Source organism: Eubalaena glacialis, chromosome 6 (assembly GCF_028564815.1).
Source record: "Eubalaena glacialis isolate mEubGla1 chromosome 6, mEubGla1.1.hap2.+ XY, whole genome shotgun sequence".
Taxonomy (NCBI): Eukaryota; Metazoa; Chordata; class Mammalia; order Artiodactyla; family Balaenidae; genus Eubalaena; species Eubalaena glacialis.
The window spans coordinates 111,223,527-111,248,154 of record NC_083721.1 but is presented as its reverse complement, the minus strand read 5'-3'; the positions used below and the strand labels follow the sequence as shown (position 1 = coordinate 111,248,154).

The 24,628-nt window shown below is 35.4% G+C and overlaps 1 protein-coding gene across 6 annotated transcripts in view; it reads left to right on the top strand.

Annotated features, from left to right (window-relative positions):
* RSRC1 (arginine and serine rich coiled-coil 1) overlaps nt 1-24,628 on the top strand; it is a 432,307-nt gene that overhangs the window by 235,791 nt on the left and 171,888 nt on the right. For all 6 annotated transcript variants that reach the window (XM_061193508.1, XM_061193506.1, XM_061193503.1 and 3 more), the window contains one exon: nt 14,982-15,033. In XM_061193508.1, the coding sequence (XP_061049491.1) occupies nt 14,982-15,033 (52 nt within the window). The remainder of the gene's footprint in view (nt 1-14,981; nt 15,034-24,628) is intronic.

Below are 24,628 nucleotides of genomic sequence, written 5' to 3'. Positions count from 1 at the left end.
GGACATTAATAGAATTATCATAACTATGTTTTGTGTGGTCAGAGAGCTGCTAGATTGACTGAATGTATTTAGTAGAAACATGAAAACTATAAAAAATAAAAATTCTAGACATAAAAACTACATGACTGAGATGAAAATTACACTGGATGAGGTTAATGGAGATGACACATTGCAGGATATGGATTAGTGAACTAAAAGACATAGCAGAAGAAGCTATCCAAAATGAAACTGGAGAGAGAGAGACTAAAAAACAAAAGCAGAAAAAAAAGAGCATTTCTGAGCTGTGGCACAACTTCAGGCAGCCAAGTACACAACATTCATGTCACTGGGGTCCTGAAGGGAAAGGTGAGAAAAGGGGGCAACAGAAAAATATACTTGAAGACATAATGACTAAAATGTTTCCAAACTTGATAAAAACTATAAAATAGCAGTTCCAAGAAGCTCCACAAGCCCCAAGCGCAGATAATGTGAATAAAACTACACCAAGGCATATCACAATCAAATTGCTTACAGCCAGTTATGAGAAGAAAATCTTAAAAGCAAATAGAGTAAAAATATCATTGTTATTATGTATGAGGGAATAAAGATAACCATGGAAGCAGATTTGTCATCAGAGACAATGCAAACTACAAGACAGTAAAGCAACATCTTTAAAATAATGGAAGAAAAATACTATACACCTAGAATTCTGTACCCTGGGAGAATATCTTTCAAAAATGAAGGCCAAATGAAAAATTTTTTAAAAGACACTCAAAAATGGAAAGAATTCATCACCAAACATCCTGCAGTACAAGAAATATCAAAGGAACCCATTTCAGCACTAGAAAATGATACCACTTAAAAGCTTTTGCAGAGCAAAGGAAACCATAAACAAGACGAAAAGACAACCCTCAGAATGGGAGAAAATATTTGCAAATGAAGTAACAAAGGATTAATCTCCAAAATATACAAACAGCTCATGGAGCTCAATATCAAAACAACAAGCAACCCAATCAAAAAATGGGCGGAAGACCTAAATAGACATCTCTCCAAGGAGGACATACAGATGGCCAAGGGGCACATGAAAGGATGCTCAACATCACTAATTATTAGAGAAATGCAAATCAAAACTACAATGAGGTATCACCTCACACTGGTCAGAATGGCCATTATCAAAAAATCTAGAAACCAGAAATGCTGGAGAGGGTGTGGAGAAAAAGGAACCCTCTTGCACTGTTGGTGGGAATGTAAATTTATACAGCCACTGTGGAGAACAGTATGGAGGTTCCTTAAAAAACTAAAACTGGAGCTACCATATGACCCAGCAATCCCACTACTGGGCACATACCCTGAGAAAACCATAACTCAAAAGGGTACACGTACCCCAGTGTTCATTGCAGCACTGTTTCCAATAGCCAGGACATGGAAACAACCTAAGTGTCCATCGACAGATGAATGGATAAAGAAGATGTGGTACACACCACACATAAAAAGGAAGGTCCTTGTTCTTAGGAAATATACACTAATGTATTTAGAGGTAAAATGGTCATGCTGTCTGCCACTTACTTTCAAATCAACAATACTACTACTTGTTGTTGTTGTTGTTGTTATGTTGAGAGAAGCATAGAGCATTAAAGCAAATGTGGCCAAATGATGACAACTGCTGAACTTAGATGCAGGATGTACAGGAGTTCATTGTACATTTCTTGCCATTTTTCTCTAAGTTCAAATCTTTCTTAATAAAAAGGCAAAACATGAAAAAAAAAAGATGTGGTACATATATACAATGGAATATTACTCAGCCATAAAAAGTAACGAAATTGGGTCATTTGTAGAGACCTGGATGGCCCTAGAGTCTGTCATACAGAGTGAAGTAAGTCGGAAAGAGAAAAACAAATATCGTATATTAACGCATGTATGTGGAATCTAGAAAAATGGTACAGATGAACCTATTTGCAGAGCAGGAATAGAGACGTAGACGTAGAGAACGGACATGTGGACACAGGTGCGGAAGGGGAGGGTGGGACAAATTGGGAGATTAAGATTGAGATACATACACTACCATGCGTAAAATAGATAGCTAGTGGGAACATGCTGTAAAGCACAGGAAGCTCAGCTCCATGCTCTGTGATGACCTGGATGGGTGGGATGGGGGCTAGGGGTGGGAGGGAGGTCCAAAAGGGAGGGGATATAGGTATACATATAGCTGATTCACTTCACTGTACAGCAGAAACTAACACAACATTATAAAGCAATTATACTCCAATAATTTAAAAAAAAAAAAAAAGTGAGTCCTCAGGGACTGGGAGCTGCTCTGGACCTGGAGGAAAGGCTCTGGGTCCGGCAGGGTGAAATGGCCCCTGGAAAGGGTGGTGGGTTGAGTAATGGGACACAGGTCTTTGTGTCCTCAGGGAGGCAGGGAAGGCCCCAGCAAGACTCGGGTTAGCATTTCCTTTTGGCTGGAATACCAGATGGTCAGGGCATGACAAGGAGCCCTTGGGGTGCCCTGACTCAGCTAGGACTGGGAGGGGGGCAGTAAGGAAACATATGGAGCATCACATGTGACAGACAGCCAAAACAATATCTCCCACCCCACATGCACTTCAAGAACCTTGCAACTCCCCCATCAAGACATGGAATCTAATTCTCCTTCCCTTGACTTTGGCTTGGGACTCTTGGTAACCAGTGGAGTGCAGTAGAAGTGACACTGTGACTGCTAAGAGGGAGTCATACAAAGCACCACAGCTTGTTGGAACACTCCCTCTGGAAGCCATCAGCTGTCATGGAACAGCCCAAATGCCTAGAAGCCACCATGTTGTAAGGAAGCCCAAACGAGCCCATGCCAAGAGACCACCAAGACCACATGAGGACAAAGAGACAGCTGGCCAAACGCCCAGCTGTGTGCATCTGCCCAGCTGAGCCCTTCCCGCCTTTCTGACACGAAGAAACCATGAGAAAGAATAACTGATTGTTGTTTTAAGCCCCCAAAAAAAGAAAATGATACCAGATGGAAAACTGGGTTGATATAATAAAAGACTAGAGAGTACTAGAAATGATAACATCATGGGTAAATATATCTCTTTAAAAGATGATGTTTAAAACATAAACACAATATATTGTGGAGTTTATAACAATATGTGACAGCAATGACAACAGTAATACAGAGGCTGGGAAGGGAGAAATGAGAGGATACTATTATAAGGTTTCTATAGTATATAGGAAGTGATATAATGAAGATAGAGGGTGATAAGTTAAAGAAGTATACTGCAAACTTAGCAACAACCAAAATAACACAAAAAAATTATAGCTGGGGACTTCCCTGGTGGTCCAGTGGTAAAGAATCCGCCTTCCATTGCAGGGTACGTGGGTTCGATCCCTGGTCAGGGGACTAAGATCCCACATGCCACGGGGCAACTAAGCCCACGTGCCACAACTACTGAGCCCAGGCACCTCAACTAGAGAGCCTGCATGCTGCAAACTACACAGCCCACGAGCTCTGGAGCCAGCGTGCCACAACTAGAGAGAAAAACCCGCACGCCACTACTAGAGAGCAGGCTGTGCACTGCAAGTAGAGGTCTTGCATGCCACAACGAAGATCCCGCCTGCCGCAACTAAGAACCGATGCAGCCCCCCAAAAATAAATAAATTAATTAATTAATTTTAAAAAATTATAGCTAATAAGCCAACAAAGAATATAAAATGGAGTTATAAATATGGTCAATCTAAGAAAAGGCAGAAAAAGAAGGAAAAAAAGGAGCAAAAATCATATGGGACAAATAGAAAATAAATAGCAATGTGGTCGATTAATTACTTACATTAAGTGTAGATTGGTCTAAACCTTCTAATTAAAAGGCAGAATTTTTTCAGATTGCATAAAAGCAAAATCCAACTATGTGCTGCCTATTTTAAAAAAATCATTTCAGATATAAAGGCCAAGAGGTAAAAATGATAGAAAAATATATACCGGGCTAAAACTTAACATTGTTAAGATGTCCCTTCTCCTCAAATGGCTATGTAGATTCAATGCAATTCCATGCTAAAATCTTAGCAGGGATTTTTTTTTTTTTTTGGTAGAAATTGATAAGCTTATTTTGAAACTGGGGATGCATAAGAGCTAGAAGAGCCAAAACTACTTGAGAAGAAAAAATTTGGAGAAGTTATTCCACCTGATTTCAAGTTAATGTAAAATTGTACTCAAAGAAATACAGACAGTGTGGTATTAGTATCAAGACTGACAAATTGACCAATGGAACAGCATAGAGAGTCTAGAAATAGACTCATTTAAAGAAAAAAATAAAAACCACAGAAAAACAAAAGGTTTTTCAATGTATATGTTGCACCATATACAAACTTAACAAAATGTATTTCATAGAACTAAATGTAAACAAACCGTAAAACTTCTAGGTATAAACATACGACACATCTTTGTGAATTGGGGTTAGGTAAAGATTTCTCAGATATAACGCCACAAAAGCATGATTCATAAAAGACGAAATTGATAAATTGGACTTCATCAATATTAGGAAATTCTGCTCTTCAAAAGAAACTCTTAAGACAATGAAAAAACAAGTCACTCAGTGGGGCGGGGAGGCTTTATAAGTATAAATATATAATTTCGTGTGTGTGTGTGTGTGTGTGTGTATAATTTGCAGACCTCATATATGAAAAATTACTTTCATTATAATTAAGAACTCTGAAAACTCAATAATAAGAAAGCAATTTAATAAAAAATTGGCAAAAGATTTGACCATCTATTTTACCATCAAATATATATATATATAGATAATAAATAGGCACATGAAAAGATGCTCAACACCAATAATCATTAGGGAAATATAGATTAAAACCACAATAAGGTATACTAAGTCATGACTAGGATGTGGAGCAACTGAAACTCCTATACTGTGCTGGTGGGAATATGAAACCACTTTGGAAACAGTTTGGTATTTTCTTAAAAAGTTAAACATATGTCTACCATACAATTCAACCATTCCAATCCTAAATATATACCCAAGAGATCTGAAAGCATATATTTATATAACGATTTTTACCTTAATGTTTATAGTATGTTTTATAATAACCAAGAAACTAGAAATAGTTTGAATGTTTGTCAACAGGTAAATGCATAAAGAAGTTGTAGTATTTACTTACAATGGAATACTACCCAGCAGTAAAAAGGAATGCATATCGATATATACAACAGCATGGATGAATTTCAAAATAATTATGCTGAGTTTAAAAGCTAGACATAAAAGAGTACATACCATATGAGTCCATCTATATAACATAGTAGAAAGTGCAAAGTAATGTATAGTGATAGAAAGCAGATTAGTGGTTGCCTGGGAACTGGGAAGTGGAATGGAGGCACAGAGGGGCATGGAAGAATTAAAGAAGGACGTGGAAAATTTTGGAGTAATGGACATGCTCATTATCTTAACAGTAATGATGCCTTCATGGCTGTATGAGTATGTCAAAACCTATAAAACTGTGTACACTTTAAATGGTGTAATTTATTGTGGTTTCATTATACCTTGATAAGCTCTCTGAAAATTTTAAGAAAATATGGAAGTAACACACATGCTTGGCATAATGTAAACATTTAGTAAATAGTAGTTTCTTTAAATTATTATTTTTATTATCTTCCTCATTATGCTTTAAGATCTTTGAAATTTGAAACTGTATTGGAGTCATGTCAGCATCATGGCATAGAGTGAGACATTACCTTTGTCTCTCCCCTTCAATATTCAACCAGTAAAACATCCACAACTGAGCAAAGCTGACTCTGCCCAACATACCAGAATGCCAGAGAATTTTACATGTCTGTACATCTACATATGGGTGCTCTGGAACACACAGGGGAGCTAGAACTGAGGAAAGAGCAGAGGAGGTGCCTGCGATTAAGGCCCTCCAGCCTCAGCAGCTGTGCCCACAGGCCCATAGCATTTAGCAGCAGCAAGGGAGGCAGCACACATGACTTTGGCCTCCTGGCCACAGTGGCAGCTGTGGCCAGAGGTAACTGGGCTGCAGTGGCAGCAGGGCCTGGGACACCATCCCCCTCCCCAGAACTGCAAACCTGACAACACCAGACACAGCAGAGGTGCCCATGCAACCCTGACTCCTCTCCCACCCTTACCCTCTGCAGTGGAAGAGCTTGAGACTCAGGATATCCTGAGTAATTGTTTTATTTTATACAACAGCAGCAGAATACACGTTCTTAGGTACACATGGAACTTTCTCAAGGATTGACCATATGTTGGGACACAAAACAAGTCTCAATAAATTTAAGAAGATTGAAATCATATCAAACATCTTTTCTGATCACATCCATGTTGTAGCATATTATAGAATTTCCTTCCTTTTTAAGGCTGAATAATATTTCAGTGTATGTTTATACCACATTTTGCTTATCCATTTCATTCATCAGTGGACACTTGGGTGTTTCCATTTCAGCTGTTATGAATAATGCTTCTATGAACATGGGTGTACAAATATCTCTTCAAGACCCTGCTTTCAATTCTTTGGGGTATATACCCAGATGTGGAATTGTTGGATCATATGGTAATTCTATTTTTTAATTTTTTGAGGAACTGCCTTATTGTTTTCCACAACCCTGTACCATTTTAATTCCCATCAACAGTACATAAGGGTTCCAATTTCTCCACATTCTTGCCAACACTTGCGCTGTGTGCAAGCTGCTCTAGGAACAGGTGCACTGTTGCTTGTCATGTGGCTGGGGGTGGGGGATGGGTAGTTGCTACTGTGCTAATAGCTGAAATTGACCAAAATTAACCGCAATTTACTGTCTGCGTCTTCCCCTGGTAGCTTGCAAGGCTTCAAAAGAATCCAGAGTTCTAAAAGAGTTATGTCAGACAGATTCTGCCAGTGTAATTATTGTCTAGGTGGGGAGACGGATTCCTGGTGCTTCCTACTCTGCCATCTTCCAGAATCCTCTCTGTATATATTTTTTGTATAAAAAAGAGCATATGATAATATAAAATTGAGAGTAATAGCTGAAAGCCATATAATGCAGTCCTAATTTTGATTTTGTGAAATGTTGTTTCTAAGCTTGAGTTCTCTCTTTGCTCAGCCAGTCTTTCTTTCAGACTTTATACTTCCCTGTCATGAACAAACCCAAAAGTGTGGTTGGCAGCTGGAATGGCTGTAGGTTCATCAACTTACAGAATTTCCATAGGGGTGGCCAGTGGTTAGGAAGCTAAATATGAATGGAAGTGAGAAGAGTGAGCAAATAGTTTAAATAGTTCAGTGTGTAAACTGGGTTTTGTAAGGATAGGCTTCTTTTTGCTTCTCTTTTTTTTTGTATGGTCATTGCTCAGAGGATTGTGCTGGTTTGGAACGTTAGCTTTGGCAGTATTTTGAGAATCTAGACATGCAGTCTATTTGTAAGGAACTCAGGGTATTGGACTAAATAAGAGTAAAACCAAAGTTGAAGGAAAAAGTCTAGACATTGAGGTTGGTCACCTCCACAAGTCATCAAGAGACTGACCTTTCTTTTGGTTTCATCTTAAGAGCTTTTGTTTCTTCCTAAGAAACCACTTTCTTCTCTAAAACTAGGGCTTACCAATGGAGTTATGTAGGTATACTTGGCTACCAAGCGGAGGGGAGGGAGCAGGGCAGTTCTGTAGAATCCATGGCAATAGAAAGACTACCAAACCCCTCCTCCCCAAAAAAGGACCCCTATTAATTTAGAAAGTTTAAGCCCTATGTGATATAAAACCTTACAGTAAAAATTCATACTGTTCTTACTGTTCTATTAATGTCAATGCTAATATTTATTTTTTAAGGGAACAACATTAATATTCTGTGTAATTCAGTTTTGGTAATATTTTTTTTTCTAATTATGCATTACTAATTTTGACTTAAGGAATATTATTATTATTTTTTAACATCTTTATTGGAGTATAATTGCTTTACAATGGTGTGTTAGTTTCTGCTTTATAACAAAGTGAATCAGCTATACATATACATATATCCCCATATCTCCTGCCTCTTGCGTCTCCCTCCCACCCTCCCTATCCTACCCGCTAGGGGGTCACAAAGCACCGAGCTGATCTCCCTGTGCTATGTGGCTGCTTCCCACTAGCTATTTTACATTTGGTAGTATATATTAGTCCATGCCACTCTCTCACTTCATCCCAGCTTACCATTCCCCCTCCCCATGTCCTCAAGTCCATTCTCCACATCTGCGTCTTTATTCCTGTCCTGCCCCTAGGTTCTTCATAACCATTTTTTTTTTTAGATTCCGTATATATGTGTTAGGATACAGTATTTGTTTTTCTCTTTCTGACTTACTTCACTCTGTGACAGACTCTAGGTCCTCACTACAAAAAACTCAATTTCGTTTCTTTTTATGGCTGAGTAATATTCCATTGTATATATGTGCCACATCTTCTTTATCCACTCATCTGTCAATGGACATTTAGGTTGCTTCCATGTCCTGGCTATTGTAAATAGAGCTGCAATGAACATTGTGGTACATGTCTCTTTTTGAATTATGGTTTTCTCAGGGTATATGCCCAGGAGTGGGATTGCTGGGTCATATGGTAGTTCTATTTTTAGTTTTTTAAGGAACCTTCATACTGTTCTTCACAGTGGCTGTATAAATTTACATTCCCACCAACAGGGCAAGAGGATTCCCTTTTCTCCACACCCTCTCCAGCATTTGTTGTTTGTAGATTTTCTGATGATGCCCATTCTAACTGGTGTGAGGTGATACCTCATTGTAGTTTTGATTTGCATTTCTCTAATGATTAGTGATGAGCATTCTTTCATGTGTGTGTTGGCTGTCTGTATATCTTCTTTGGAGGAATGTCTATTTAGGTCTTCTGCCCATTTTTGGATTGGGTTGTTTGTTTTTGTGTTATTGAGCTGCATGAGCTGCTTGTAAATCTTGGAGATTAACCCTTTGTCAGTTGCTTCATTTGCAAATATTTTCTCCCATTCTGAGGGTTGTCTTTTCATCTTGTTTATGGTTGCCTTTGCTGTGCAAAAGATTTTAAGTTTCATTAGCTCCCATTTGTTTATTTTTGTTTTTATTTCCATTTCTCTAGGAGGTGGGTCAAAAAGGATCTTGCTGTGATGTATGTCATAGAGTGTTCTGCCTATATTTTCCTCTAAGAGTTTAATAGTGTCTGGCCTTCCATTTAGGTCTTTAATCCATTCTGAATTTATTTTTGTGTATGGTGTAGGGAGTGTTCTAATTTCATTCTTTTACACGTAGCTGTCCAGTTTTCCCAGTACCACTTATTGAAGAGACTGTCTTTTCTCCATTGTATATTCTTGCCTCCTTTATCAAGGATAAGGTGACCATATGTGCATGGGTTTATCTCTGGGCTTTCTATCCTGTTCCATTGATCTATATTTCTGTTTTTGTGCCAGTACCATAGTGTCTTGCTTACTGTAGCTTTGTAGTAGAGTCTGAAGTCAGGGAGCCTGATTCCTCCAGCTCCGTTTTTCTTTCTCAAGATTGCTTTGGCTATTCGGGTCTTTTCTGTTTCCATACAAATTGTAAAATTTTTTGTTCTAGTTCTGCGAAAAATGCCATTGGTAGTTTGACAGGGATTGCATTGAATCTGTACATTGCTTTGGGTAGTATAGTCATTTTCACAATGTTGTTTCTTCCAATCCAAGAACATTGTATATCTCTCCATCTCTTTGTATCGTCTTTAATTTCTGTCATCAGTGTCTTATAGTTTTCTGCATACAGGTCTTTTTTCTCCTTCGGTAGGTTTATTCCTAGGTATTTTATTCTTTTTGTTGCAGTGGTAAATGAGAGTGTTTCCCTAATTCCTCTTTCAGATTGTTCATCATTGGTGTATAGGAATTCAAGAGATTTCTGTGCATTAATTTTGTATCTGGCTACTTTACCAAATTCATTGATTAGCTCTAGTAGTTTTCTGGTAGCATCTTTAGGATTCTCTATGTATAGTATCATGTCATCTGCAAACAGTGACAGCTTTACTTCTTCTTTTCCAATTTGGATTCCTTTTATTTCTTTTTCATCTCATTGCTGTGACTGAAACTTCCAAAACTATGTTGGATAATATTGGTGAGAGTGGGCAACCTTGTCTTGTTCCTGATCTTAGTGGAAATGGTTTCAGTTGTTCACCATTGAGAACGATGCTGACTGTGGGTTTGTCATATATGGCCTATATTATGTTGAGGTAAGTTCCCTCTATGCCTACTTTCTAGAGGATTTTTTATCATAAATGGATGTTGAATTTCGTTGAAAGCTTTTTCTGCATCTGTTGAGATGATCACATGGTTTTTATCCTTCAGTTTGTTAGTATGGTATATCACATTGATTGATTTGCATGTATTGAAGAATCCTTGCATTCCTGGGATAAACCCCACTTGATCATGGTGTAGATACTTGTAATGTGCTGTTGGATTCTGTTTGCTAGTATTTTGTTGAGGATTTTTGCATCTATGTTCATCAGTGATATTGGCCTGTAGTCTTCTTTTTTTGTAACATCTTTTTCTGGTTTTGGTATCAGGGTGATGGTGGCCTCGTAGAATGAGTTTGGGAGTGTTCCTCCCTCTGCTATATTTTGGAAGAGTTTGAGAAGGATAGGTGTTAGCTCTTCTCTAATTGTTTGATAGAATTCACCTGTGCAGCCATCTGGTCCTGGGCTTTTGTTTGTTGGAAGATTTTTAATCACAGTCTCAATTTCAGTGCTCGTGATTGGTCTGTTTATATTTTCTGTTTCTTCCTGGGTCAGTCTCAGAAGGTTGTGCTTTTCTAAGAATGTGTCCATTTCTTCCAGGTTGTCCATTTTACTGGCATATAGTTGCTTGTAGTAATCTCTCATGATCCTTTGTATTTCTGCAGTGTCAGTCATTAACTTCTCCTTTTTCATTTATAATTCTATTGATTTGAGTCTTCTCCCTTTTTATCTTGATGAGTCTGGCTAATGGTTTATCAATTTTGTTTATCTTCTCAAAGAACCAGCTTTTAGTTTTATTGATATTTGCTCTTGTTTCCTTCATTTCTTTTTCATTTATTTCTGATCTGATCTTTATGATTCCTTTCCTTCTGCTAACTTTGGGGGTTTTTTGTTCTTCTTTCTCTAATTGCTTTAGGTGTAAGGTTAGGTTGTTTATTTGAGATTGTTTTTGTTTCTTGAGGTAGGATTGTAGTGCTATGAACTTCCCTCTTAGAACTGCTTTTGCTGCATCCCATAGGTTTTGTGTCGTCATGTTTTCATTGTCATTTTTTTCTAGGTATTTTTTGATTTCCTCTTTGATTTCTTCAGTGATTTCTTGGTTATTAAGTAGTGTATTGTTTAGCCTCCATGTATTTGTATTTTTTACAGATTTTTTTCCCGTAGGAATATTATTTTTTAATAGAATACAATTTTTTCTCCATAAGTTTGCTTCATACAATATAATTGTGACATTGTGTTCTTAAATATGTCCTCATTTATCAGTTCTTATTTTGAGAAATTGCTGTATTCCATGCATTTGTATTTGATGCTAGTTTCTTATTTATTTCATAAAGTTTTTTTTTTTTTTCTGGCTCTGAATAACATTAGTACCATTTACCAGTTTTAGATGGAATTCATACCAATCCCTGGAGTCTAATACACTCTAAAATAGCTAAAGCATTAGAAATTTTGGCACTCAAGCCCCAAAGGTTTTTTCAATCTAAGTCAGCTTAGTATGATGATACCTAACTAAAAATGGATTAGTCGAAAAATGTTCTTTTAACCGTATATTCTGTTTCTTCTTTCATCTTAATCTTTTCTTAAAAAGTAACTATAACTGGCAATCAGAACGATGGCAACATAAATCAGGCTGCCTCCTCTCCATTTCCAGCTCCAGCTTATCTACTTTTTCTGAGTCAAGCAGCTACTGATGCAAATAGGCAGGTGGGACTTGGAGGGTTTCAGCCAAGAGGCCTGTTGTGATGCTTTCCCTCTCTGGGACAGACTCAAGGCTGAAACACTGTGGAGGAGCACTTGGAAAGAATTTGAAGGGCAAGTGACTGAGAGAAAAAGACTGCAACTGAGAATCCCATATCCATTCAAATTATTCACCAGTTGTGGCAAAAGAAAGATACTTGCAGGTGGGAAAAAAGTGAGAGAAGTATCTGAATACCCTATCCAAGAAAAATGCTTGTGAAATGAATCAAATATTTTTAAGAGCAAAAATACTTATAAAAGACAAATTACTTTTAAAAGTCTGGCTAATCTAACAGTGTGTTTGTCCCCATAGTTGGAATTGATCCCTATATTTCACAAATAATTTAGGAAGTTATATTTGTATAGGCAAATGTACTATCTTGGATAGATTTTTTTTTTAACAGAATCAAAAATCTATCTGTATGCTTTTATATCTGTGAAATTAATTGCTTTGAATTCATGAATATCCTAGTGATGTAGTTAGAAGAATCCTGAGATTTGGAGTCAGAAGGTCTTAATTTCAGCCTATCATTTACTAGTAAAGGCAAGTTAGTAAACTACTCTTATTCCCTGGTTTTCTTTATCTTTGAAATATGAATCCTGTATTATAGATAGTTAGAGGAATTAATAAAATATAAATATGTCTTAACAGGTGTTTTTATCGTAATCATCAACCGTCAAGACTCTTTAGGGACGGTAATCACCATATTTTTAAGACATAGGTTTTAACGGGGGGAGAGAGGGAGCTGCTATGGAGGGGGTTTTGTGGGTTAAGAGACTAACAATATTGTTAATATTTTACTGAATATGGGTACTCATCAGTTTGTATATTTGTTTTAAATATTTCTTATTTGGTAAAAATAATCTTTTCTTATGAAATACCTATAACTTTCCCATGAAATATCTTAACCAATAAAGTTTCTCACATTTTTCTATCAAACGTCACTGCTTACTAGGATACTCTGAAATGTATACTTCATAATTCTGTGCTTGCTTGAGACCTGCTAGTCAGAACATTATTACCTTCTTGCCATTCTAGTTATGCTATGTTGCACAAAGTATCAATATCATGTTTCTACTGTGTTTGTTAAGTAGATGGCAGAGATTACAGACTGTCTGTTTTGGGATTGAATCTGGCTCTGAGAAGTACTGTTTGTTCCACACAGTATTTGTCTTTATGGTGACTTAAAGTCTCAGGAAAAAAATCAAGAAGTTTTACAACCCTTGATTTGCATTTCTGCTGACAACAGTGAGTTGGTGCTGAGTACCAGCTGCTTTCTTTAGCTGGGCCATGTGCTCTACAGTTCTGCACACTCACTATGCTCCCTGATACTGATGTCAAATGTCATTTGCCTTTCATCATTATAAATGTTCATGTTAATTGCTTGGCAGTTTCCTTTATAACTGTTAGATCATATTCAGTAGATGTCACAGTCTTCTATTGATATTTTGCTATGATATTTTAATTTGATGTCACATTTTTAATATTGATAACTTTATAAAGCACACTTACATACATTTTTTTCTACAAACATATGACATAAAATATTCTTTTTGTTTGTCAACTCCTCCTTCTCTCATATCCAATCAGCCCTTTCATGTTACCAATTAAATGTTTCTCAAATCTAGTTCTTCCTGTCCAACCTTACTGCTACTGCTCCTCCCCAGGCCCTCATCATCTCTCATCTGGAGTTCTTTAATTGCTCCCTAACTGAGCTCCTTGCCTTCTGTCACATTCTTTGCACTTCATCCTCAACTATATTGCTAGAATGATGTGTCAGAGTGCAGATCTCATCTCGTCACCCCACTATTTCAAATTCTTCCAAATCTCTCCGTCTTATATGGCAGGGGTCAACAGTCTTTTCCTTAAAGATCTACATAATAAATATTTTAGACTTTGCTGGCCATGAGAGTCCTGCCACAAATAGTTGACTCTGCTGTTGTTGAGTTGAGCACAAAAGCAACCATGGACAATATATAAACCAATGGGCATGGCTGTGTTCCAGTAAAGCTTATTTACAAAACCAGGTTTAGGTCATAGTTTGTTAATCCCTCTTCTATGGTATAAAAGGCTAGCCCTGTCTTCTTTCCTGTCTCACCTACCACTCTCCTATCCTTTTTCTTACAGTTTATTCAGAAATACCATTCAAATTCTTACACTTTTCTGAACACAACATCTTCTTTCCGTATCCAATTATGTAATTCTTTTCATTCAGGCTGTTTTTTCACAAATAGCAAAACATTCAAATATATCTCGTAAAATGTTAATTCTCAAATGATGGTATTGTATATAAACATGAGATTATTTAGTCACTTACTGACATCTTAAGAAATGTAAAGTCTTAAGTATTAAAAACAGTTTTTAACAAGTCTTTCATAAAGATCATAACCTTGATACAATCCATCTTATAGTTTGGATACCATCAACATATTATCCAAAAATCTCAGAATAAGGTCACTGGTAGGAAAGTAGTTTCAGCATTATCAACTGTATTGAATCAAAGTTCATTGAGAGAATAATTTTAGGACAGTTAGTAGGAATTGAAAGCAGTAACTCACATTGTGTCCTATCTTTATCACAATTGCTCCTTTCAAATACCGTAAGGAAAGCAGAAAATATTTGGTTTTAGGATATGATTTGCCTGAGGTATTGGACTTTAAGTTGCTATTTAAATTCTAATAGGTCATTTTGCATGTTTCCATATGCAAAGAAACAACACAACTTGAGAGTATGTTGTTAAATGTGTGGGTTTTGCCTCCTTATTAAGTTGCATGTATTTAGGCTGTTGCTGACTGGTACATGTTGGATAACAAATAAAAGTTTTTCCAGTAAGAAAAAAAAAAAAAAAAAAAGAAGAAGAACTTCATTCTTGCATCATAATAATGAAAAGTGTGATTTGATTGCTAGGGTGAGAGAGTAGATTGGTAGAGCTGCTGTGATGGAATTTTGTTAAGATGTGGGTGGATATTAATACTGATTATGACAAAGTTCTCTCAATTTTCTGATACTCACATAATAATGCATTAATTTAAAGCTCTGTTAAAACTACCTTGTAAGTGTCTTTTATGGTTGATTTTTAGCCCCCAGCTGAACAGGCCAAAGCAAGACTACAACTGGTTCTTGAAGCTGCTGGTAAGTGTTAATAATTAACTTTATTTAAATGAAAATATGTGAAATAAATCCTAGCATGCTTACAGATGGGTCAAAGAGCAAAACACCTATTTTCATATAGCCTCACAAATTTATGAGATCTTTGTATGGCTGTAATTTACCTCAAATATTTATTGCTATAGTATGATGTTAAAAGGTCATTCTTTACCTTCTTATTTATAAAACTGGCTTCGATTTTAGTTTTAATTTTGATGAAGTCCAGTTTATTGATTTTTGTCTTTTATGGACTGTGCTTTTAGTGGCATGTTTAAGAAGAATTTTATACCTTTACATTTTATATTTGAGGCTGTGATCATTTTGATTTAATTTTTATATAAGGTGTGATTTTTAGATCAAGGTTTTGCTCTGAAGGAAATGAGATAAATGTTTAATAATTCTTCCAGTTACATTAGACTAACTCATTGGACTATTCGTCTGGATACCATCTAATCTTAAAAATCTGTATGTTTTAATATCTCAATTGCACAATAATTCTTTCTTTGATTTTAGATTATAATACCCAGATTCATGTACACATTAAATACTTTACTTTTTAAAAAATATAAGAGATCCATGTTATCTTTTCCAAGTACTGATATTTTACTCTGAATCTTAATGTGCTTTTTAAAAATATATGTTACATTCAAATAATAAGTTGTCAAGATCAAGCATGAGGTAGGGTTAGAATAATATTACCAAAGGAGTACATGTTTCTTAAAACTATTTACTTTTTAAGGATCTGTAAAGAGTTCATAATTTCCAACTGGAAAATGAGAATTCTATTTTGACATCAAAAGTAATTTCAGACTACCAAATGATAGTAGTTATATTTTTAATATTCATTGCAAAAATACATGTATGCATATTAATTCAAGGATTTCTTAGATTAGCTCCTTTAATTCCTACCCAACATGTCTACAGTCTAAAGATTGGGAATACCAGTATAAATGATATACTAGCTTCATAAATCACTAATTGAAGTAACTTACCGTATAAAAATTAATATTTTGACTGTGAATCTCTGTACCACTTCATATTACTTTAAAAGTCATTTATCTTTATGTATTGATCTTACTCATTTTATGTTTAATTACATAGAAAACATGATATACTAAAATTTTGCTTACTATTAGGTTTTTCAAATTTTGACTCTCCAATAAATATACTGTAGGATAAAGCTAGTTAATACGATTCTCTGTTATTTATATAATATATATTCATTCTTTAGTGGCATTTTGCTTAGGATAAATATTTCCAGGTTCATTACTTGGGTACTGACAAACTCTTGCTTTAAAGGAAAATATTTATGGTGCTTAGTCCAGAAAATATTTGTTTCTATTAATGCAACTATAAAGAATTGTATTTCATAGTTTTATACAGTTTTCTTTACCTTTTAAAAAAAATTTTTTTTTAACATCTCTATTGGAGTATAATTGCTTTACAATGGTGTGTTAGTTTCTGCTTTATAACAAAGTGAATCAGCTATACATATACATATATCCCCATATCTCCTCCCTCTTGCGTCTCCCTCCCACCTTCCCTATCCCACTCCTCTAGGTGGTCACAAAAAGCGTATTATAAAACAGATCTGACAGTGCAGACCTCAGTGTATAACTTTCTTATATTGGTCCCAGCTGTCATTCCTCATTTTTTAATTTAACATTCTAAATTCTATTAAGGATAAATAGGGAGGTTCTGTGAATTTGACAAACATTCAAAATATTATGACAATTTTCAAATTAAAAAACTTAACATTGCCCCCCAAAAGCAAAGGACAGACCTTAGCTAGATGTAGGATTATTTATTTAATCATTTTCTTCTTATTGAACATTTACATTGTCTCTAGCTTTTCCCTCTTATCCATAATACTGTTATACACATCCTGTTACAAATAGTTTTTTTCATAGTTTAGCTTATTTTCTTGGAATTGATTACTATAGAAATGAGTTTATGAGATTAGAGGGTGCTAATATGTAGAGTGGCTTTTTATATATTCTTGCTAAATTGTTTTACAAAAGGATTGTGTTGTAACCATTGTCACTGGTTAAGAAACCATTTTAACCAGATTTTGTTTTTTGATGCCATTTCCATGACTATATTGCTTTATAACATGAAATAACATATTATACCCCTTTGAAAAACATACATTACTGTTATTAATGAGAACTTGTGGCCTTTGAGAGGAGAAGCAGGTAGATGGATATAGGGGAGCACTAAGCAAATATAGAACTTATTGTCAAGGTTCTGGATCTCTGTTTCAGTGATGAATCAAGGTATTCATGGTATTATTAAAAATAAACAAACAAGCAAAATAAAGTAGGGGGGAATAAGAACTTGAGCTCAGTCTGGTAAGGCTCATGGGTAAAGTCTAGCCTGGTCCTAAGATTGAGGTGGCTGGATAGGAAGGCCTGGTAGTTCCCATTCTGTCTCATTGGAGTTTACTTGAGTTCCCAGGGAAAACACCCTCAACTTTAGGGCCTTAAAATTGGGTATAGGGAAGAACTTAAGGCTGTATGCTAGATTCTTGAGCCAGGATTTATTTCAGCCTTATAGTTACCGTAATCTGGTAGATAGGGTTCATATGTAGAAATCTTGCTGACTAGACTTAGTCTTTTACGCTAATTGTGGGTCCCAGAAGAAAGTTTTATATATAACCATTGCATTGTTATTGATTTATTAGTGAACGTTAATAATGGCCTTGGTTTGGAATTAAAATATATTTAATAACATTTGGCAATAATTACTAGCGGTATGATTTTGAAAGACATATGTATGAGTAAAATACATTACGCAAAATGTAACCATGTACCTTGAATTTGAAGTCAGAGATTTTATTGTATTTGTTATGATCATATTTTGTATATACTAAACTGTTAACATTTTTATATTTTGCTGTGCTAAATCTTCACATTTAGATAGAATCTTCTTTCATGTTCATTGCCAAAATGCAATTGAAATGAAGTTTCATGTCTCTTGTTTAACTTTTAATTTGAAGGTGATGTGAAGTTAAGGTTACATCTAAGATGTTTTGTTTTTTCCAAATGCAGGAGGACTCAAGCTTGTAAAACTATATAAATTTGTAAGATTGAATCTTTAAGTTATCAATATAACTTCAGATAATGATTTACTTTATGGTATTGAGTAAATCCAATTAAAAATCCTCTTGGCCATGACTTCTTTCTTTTCATTTAAAAAATACTTTTACCATTATCACATTCATTAAGATTCAAAACCTTGAAATGTTTATCTTTGACTTCTTTATAGGCAGTCATTCACCTAGAATTAATGACTTATTTTGAAATATTTTTTATAATTATCCCTCTATTATCTTTCCCACTGCCAACTCCTTAGTCTGGACACCAGACAATCCACCCAGAGGTTAATCCATTACCTCCTAGTTGGTCTTTTGCTTCAATTCTGTCTCTTCTCCCGAGAGAGGGTGGTGAATAGTGGAAGGGTTCTAAGCCTGCTTCCACTGCTCACTCATTCTGTGACCTTCAGTAGTTTGATGTTTATTGTTTAGCCAAAACGGTTTTTTTTTAAAATGGAATATGGCAGATGTGTGTATTTTCTAGTTTACTGTAGTTCTTTACTTTTTAAAAGTAATTTATTGAGGTGAAAGTCACATAAGACAAAATAAAACATAACAGTTTAAAGTGACAATTCAGTGGCATTAAATACATCCACAAAGCTATATAACCACCACCTCTATCTAGTTTAAAAACATTTCCAAAGTAAAACCTATTACCTATTAGGCAATTTCTCTCCCCTCTCCTTACCCTCAGCTCCTGGCAACCGCAACCATCAACCTGCCCTCTATCTCTATGGATTTATCTATTCTGCATATTTCATATAAATGGAATCATACAGTGTGTGAGCTTGTGTGTCTAGCCTCTTTCATTTAGCATGTTTTGGAGGTATAGCCATGTTGTAGCCTGTGTCAGTATTTTATTCCTTTTTATGGCTGAATAATATTCCACTGAATGTGTGTATATATATATATGTGTGTGTGTGTGTGTTCACACACACGCCATTTGTTTATGCATTCATCTATTGATGGAAATTTGGGTTTTTTCCACCTTTTGGCTGTTGTGAACAGTGTAGCTTTGAACATGCATATATATATGTACTTGTTTGAGTAACCATTTGTAATTTTGAGGGGTATACACCTAGGAGTATAATTATGGAGTCATTTGGTAAATTCTTTGTTTAACTTTTTGTAAAACCACCAAACTTTTCCACAGCGGCTGAACCATATTACATTCCCACCAGCAGTATAAAATTATAGCCCCCTATTGTCTCAACTAGACCGTGTTGCATATTTAAGTTACCTATTTGACAGTATCAATATTTAGGTTTTGAGGATTTCCGTACACCATTATTTCCTAGTCTGTAAGGGGAGAAGATGATGATTACCTTACAGGATTGTTGTGAAGATAAATATTATAAGTGAAGTACCTAGGCCAAAGTCTGGCAGATGGTAGCCACCAGAAAATTATTTCCATATTGCTTCTGGTGAGTACCACTGCTAGATGATTCTTTCTCAGCCACCACTTGGTCATGCTGCTCCTTTGCTCAAAATTATTCACTGGCTCTAGATTGCTTACAAGATCAATTTTACTGTTCTGTGCTTAAGGTTCCAAGGTTTTGTATGGTGGATTCACAGACTTTTCTAACTTTTTTTCTTAGAATTCATTTTGATACTTCTTCTCATTATTCTTTGAGTTACTCATGTTCTTTTCTACCTGGGAATTTTTGCTTGTGATTTTTTTCTCCTCTAGAAATGTCTTTCTCCTTCCTCTTTCTCTCTCTAAACACTTCAGTATGAATCTCAAATTACATTTCCACGTGATTTCTCTGACCATTACAGCATGTAATCTTTCTGTTCTCCTTTGAATTCTTTTTCTTTTTTTTCTATGCACACCATTCATGTTGGTATTTACTCACATACTGCTGATATTAATATTTGTTTCATGAGTGTTAGACCTATTTTCCCAATGAAATAATAAATGTCTGAAGGTCAGGAACCATATCTAAAACTTCTGGATCTTTCCCAGGAGTTTTAACAGTGCCTGTAGTGAGTGTCACTATGCCAAATAGAATTCCAGCTATTAATCTTTGGTGAGTAAGTCACTGTGAAATAATGTTCTGGGTAACTGAAAATTAAGCCTTTGGATGCTGGTGTGCTCATTTAAACCACTCTTTGGTGGATTTTAAATAAATATATTGAAAAGTTCCCTGGCTTCAGAAGTAGAAGATACATGGCAATAATCTAACTTTTAATCTTAAACTTGAAGGTAGTACATGACAGAAGAGATAACGAAATGTGATTATCACACAGGAGGAAGAAGGAAGATAATGAGTTTACTTAAAGACTCGTCTCCATCGCTTTTGCTGTCACTGTTGTTTGTCTTGTTAGCATCATTCCACACATTAGTTGATTTTCCACAAAAACACAATGTCGGGCTTCCCTGGTGGCGCAGTGGTTGAGAATCTGCCTGCCAATGCAGGGGACACGGGTTCGAGCCCTGGTCTGGGAAGATCCCACATGCCATGGAGCAACTGGGCGTGTGAGCCACAATTACTGAGCCTGCGCGTCTGGAGCCTGTGCCCTGCAACAAGAGAGGCCGCGATAGTGAGAGGACCGCGCACCGTGATGAAGAGTGGCCCCCACTTGTCGCAACTAGAGAAAGCCCTCGCACAGAAACGAAGACCCAACACAGCCAAAAATAAATAAATAAAAAAATTTATTAAAAAAAAAAATCTATGCATTTAAAAAAAAAAAAAACACAATGTCATCTTATGCTCCATATGCTCATAGATCTGAAGAAGAATTTAGAGGAGAGATTTTTCCAAAATATAAGTATTTTTCATCACCATGAAAAAATGACACTTCTCACAACATAGCTTCAAGACATAATTTTCTCTAAAAATCTCCTTAATATTTTACTTTTAATAGAATTATTGACACCTGCAACCTTTAAAATTATATCTCTAATGTTATAAGAGAAATAGAAGTTTCTTTAATGCATGTATGGTAAATCCCCTTTATCATAAAATTTCTGTGTAATATTTCATTTTCTAAATAATATCTACAGCACTTTTTATTCTGCTTTATAGTTTTCAAAGCATTTTCATAAATCTTTTATCATTTGACTCACGTCACTGCATGGAGAGCTAATTAACTCCATTTTACAAATATCCCGAAAGCTTAAATGACTTGTAAAAGATCACATACCTAGTAAGTGGGAAAACCAGGACTCAAATCCAATGATTTCTGACTCCTGAGCTATTTCTATTCATAGGTTAAATCCCTGAGTTACGTTGAGCAGAAAGAAGGGTGATAGAAAACATTACCAAATACATATCTTGTATTGTTAGGCATAATGCTACAATTACCTTATAATAAAATAATTTCTATCCTCAAGCAAGCCTTTGATTCTGAAATGAGTTGTTTTTAATTGATAATACAAAAGGATTAAAGTTTTATTCAGAATAAAAATTCTTTTCCTTAACTATTAAGGTGCTCATAGTAGCTATATTTCTGAGAACTTTGAAAAATCTAGGGTAATGTTCTGTGATTACCAGTGTTTTCGTCTTCACCCTAACTATGGACATGCATTTCAGTGACCCTTGCTGGGATAGAAGCTAATTAAGTATTGTAAAACACAGAAGAGTTACACACGTAAGAACACTATATCGAGGAAAGAAGCTGTTTTTGGGAATAAGCCATAAGTGACTCACTCCATCCCAATTATTCTGCAGCATGTTAAACTTGAATTTTCTTCTCTTAGTTACCCATTAAGTACCTGGAAGCCAAGTCCTAACCCTTTCTCTTCATAGCCATCTAATCTTGTAAGTCCCAGTACTTCTCTGAAGTCCAGTCTAGCTTTAAATATTTGTAATTCTGAGAATTACAAATGGAATTGCCATGATAATGTTGTACTGTTTCTGGGGAACATAGAAAGCCATTCTGCAACCCTGATTTAACATCGACAGAGGTTTTGCTCCATAGGCTTCTGACCACTGATCTCTGGCTCCAGGAAGTAGGTTGATTTATTGTGAGAGAAGCTTTCATGTAGGGCAAACCTAAAAAAACAGAGCAAGTGATTAAAAAGTTAACTTCTATTTCATATAAATAAATAGTTTTCAGACTTCTTTTTTCCCCATGTAGGCTTCTGCTTGATTGCTTGTTGGTTAGTCTAGATTCACATCCGGCTTCGTTCACTAACTTTGTGAGCTTGAGCAGATCACTTCCCTTTTGCTCTTCTTTAGTTTCCTCATCTATAAAATGGAGATACTAATAGTACATAACTAATGGGGTTGTTATGGACTTTAAGTGCGTTAACATTTGTAAAACACTTAGAATAGTACCTGGTACATAGTAAGCATTCAGTAAATGTTTGCAATTAGTATGAAAAGCAATAGAGTATGGTGGTCAAGTTCTGAAGTCAGATGGCCTGGGTGCTATTTCCAGATCCATTATTTACTGACAAAACCATGGGAAAATTGTTAAACCTTGCTCAACCTCAGTTTTTTCATTTATGAAATGGGAATGAGAATATATACCTTTAGAGTTTTAATGAAAACTAAATAAATTAACATAATAAAGTTTTTAGAACAGCACCTAACATATAACTGAGCGTTCTATAAACATTAGCCAGGAGGAATGGAAGTAGTTTTTTACGGCATCACCAGAGTGGCTTTATGAGGTAATTAAAGAAGAGATATTGAGCCAAACATCCTCCTTATACCACCATACATATACAGTTAAAAGAAGTTATCAAGAATTAAGAATTCTTGGGCTTTTTAAAAGAAACAAATGTATACAACCTTAAATAGTTTCATTGACTTGGGCATTGGTTAAAACCTTTTTTTCATCGAATGTGGTTTCTGCAAAACCACATTTCTTCAGAAATTCTACATAAAATTTAATACCTTTAATGCAAAATCAAATTGATAATGTTAATTTAACTCCCAGTGTCCAATAATGAGCATGATTTTGCACTTTGTGTTAATCCAAAAAGATATACTAGTGCTTCCTAAAGAGAACTATTAAGTTAATTACTTTCAGAAAATATAAGTTATTTGTTTTAGCATCAGTTACACATTTATATTTGAATGACTATTATTTATCCCCAATAATATTTAGTAAGAAGAAAGCTATCAGTTAGAGTCTAACAATATCACAGCAACTTGCCATGTTTGAGCAGATGTTAAGCAGACAGTAGTTGAATGTTAATTTTGAGAGGGTGGTATGTTTAAGCCTAGCTGAAGTATGTTGCATGTGGGCTTTCTAGACTTGAGTACAATGCTGGCTCTCTGGGGAGAATTTTAAAGCTAAACCTCTTTCTTTTGGGTCCTCTATATGGACTCTCTCAAGTCAGTATAAAGCAGATCATCCCTAGGCTAAAGCCCTTCAGCTTTTGTTATTGGGCTCTGTAGACCTGTAATTAGGCCTCCTGGCAGGCCTTGCAGGCCAGTTAATGGTCATATGGAGTTTCTGTGAGGCAGACTGGCTTTGTATAAATCCTGGGTAGGAATATGTTTATGGGTCACTTCCTGCCAGGACCATGCTTTGTCCTTATGCCCTGCGGGCTGACAGGGAGCAGGTTCCCTTGACCATGGACTGTTCAGTTTGCAACTCAAAATCTACTCCGCTAATCCCCAGTGTAAACAGAGGATTTAGAAGGGCTTCTGTCACTTACAGTTGCCAATTCACTTGGGTGTCTGTGAATTTATTTTTCCCCAGAATTCATTATTGAAAGACTGACAAATGTATATAAGATTTGGATGTTTGCTTTATCAAGTATGCAGTTTCTTTTTCAGTGGTTTTAGAATCATTGTAAATAATTTATCTGACACAGAATTATGTAATGAAGTTTTTTTAAATTAAGCACCCTTTAATATTTAATTTAAGCCATTAAAAAATTTGGAATAACAGCCACCCTTTTCCTATAAGGGAAATTATAGGTCTGTTTTTATGATAAGAGTAAATAACATTATGTACAGAAATTTACCAAAAAGTGATTAATACAGATTTCAGATAAGTCAAAGAAATAATTAATTCAAAACTCTTCTATACTATACATTTTATGTTAAGTAAAAATTCCATTTTAGTTCCATTTAAGTTCCATGTGTAACTGAGAGCTTTTGAAAGGAGGAATATCAGATCAGTATATAAAATGCTCAATAAGTATGTATTTCATGAAGTATTTAAAATAATAAGAGTACCATTTATTGAGCATCTACTATGTGGCAAGCATATTTATACATTTTCACATATTATAAATATTTTTAATGTATGATCCATGTTTCCTAGCCAAGCAAAATGTTTGGATTTAAGAAAGTCATAATTGAGATTTCTTTTGTTTTTCCACTTTACTTAATCTTTTATTTCATTTTTTTTTTTCTGTTTGCTTGGATTATATGAAGATTTGATTCTAAAATGTGTAAGTTCTGAGTGTGATCTGAAAAGAACTGTCACCTGTCTTCCTGTGAGCCAGTTTTTCTTTTAGGGGGAAATCAAATGATGAATACTTTCCCAGGTCTCATCTAGTAAATCAGTGCTCAGTAT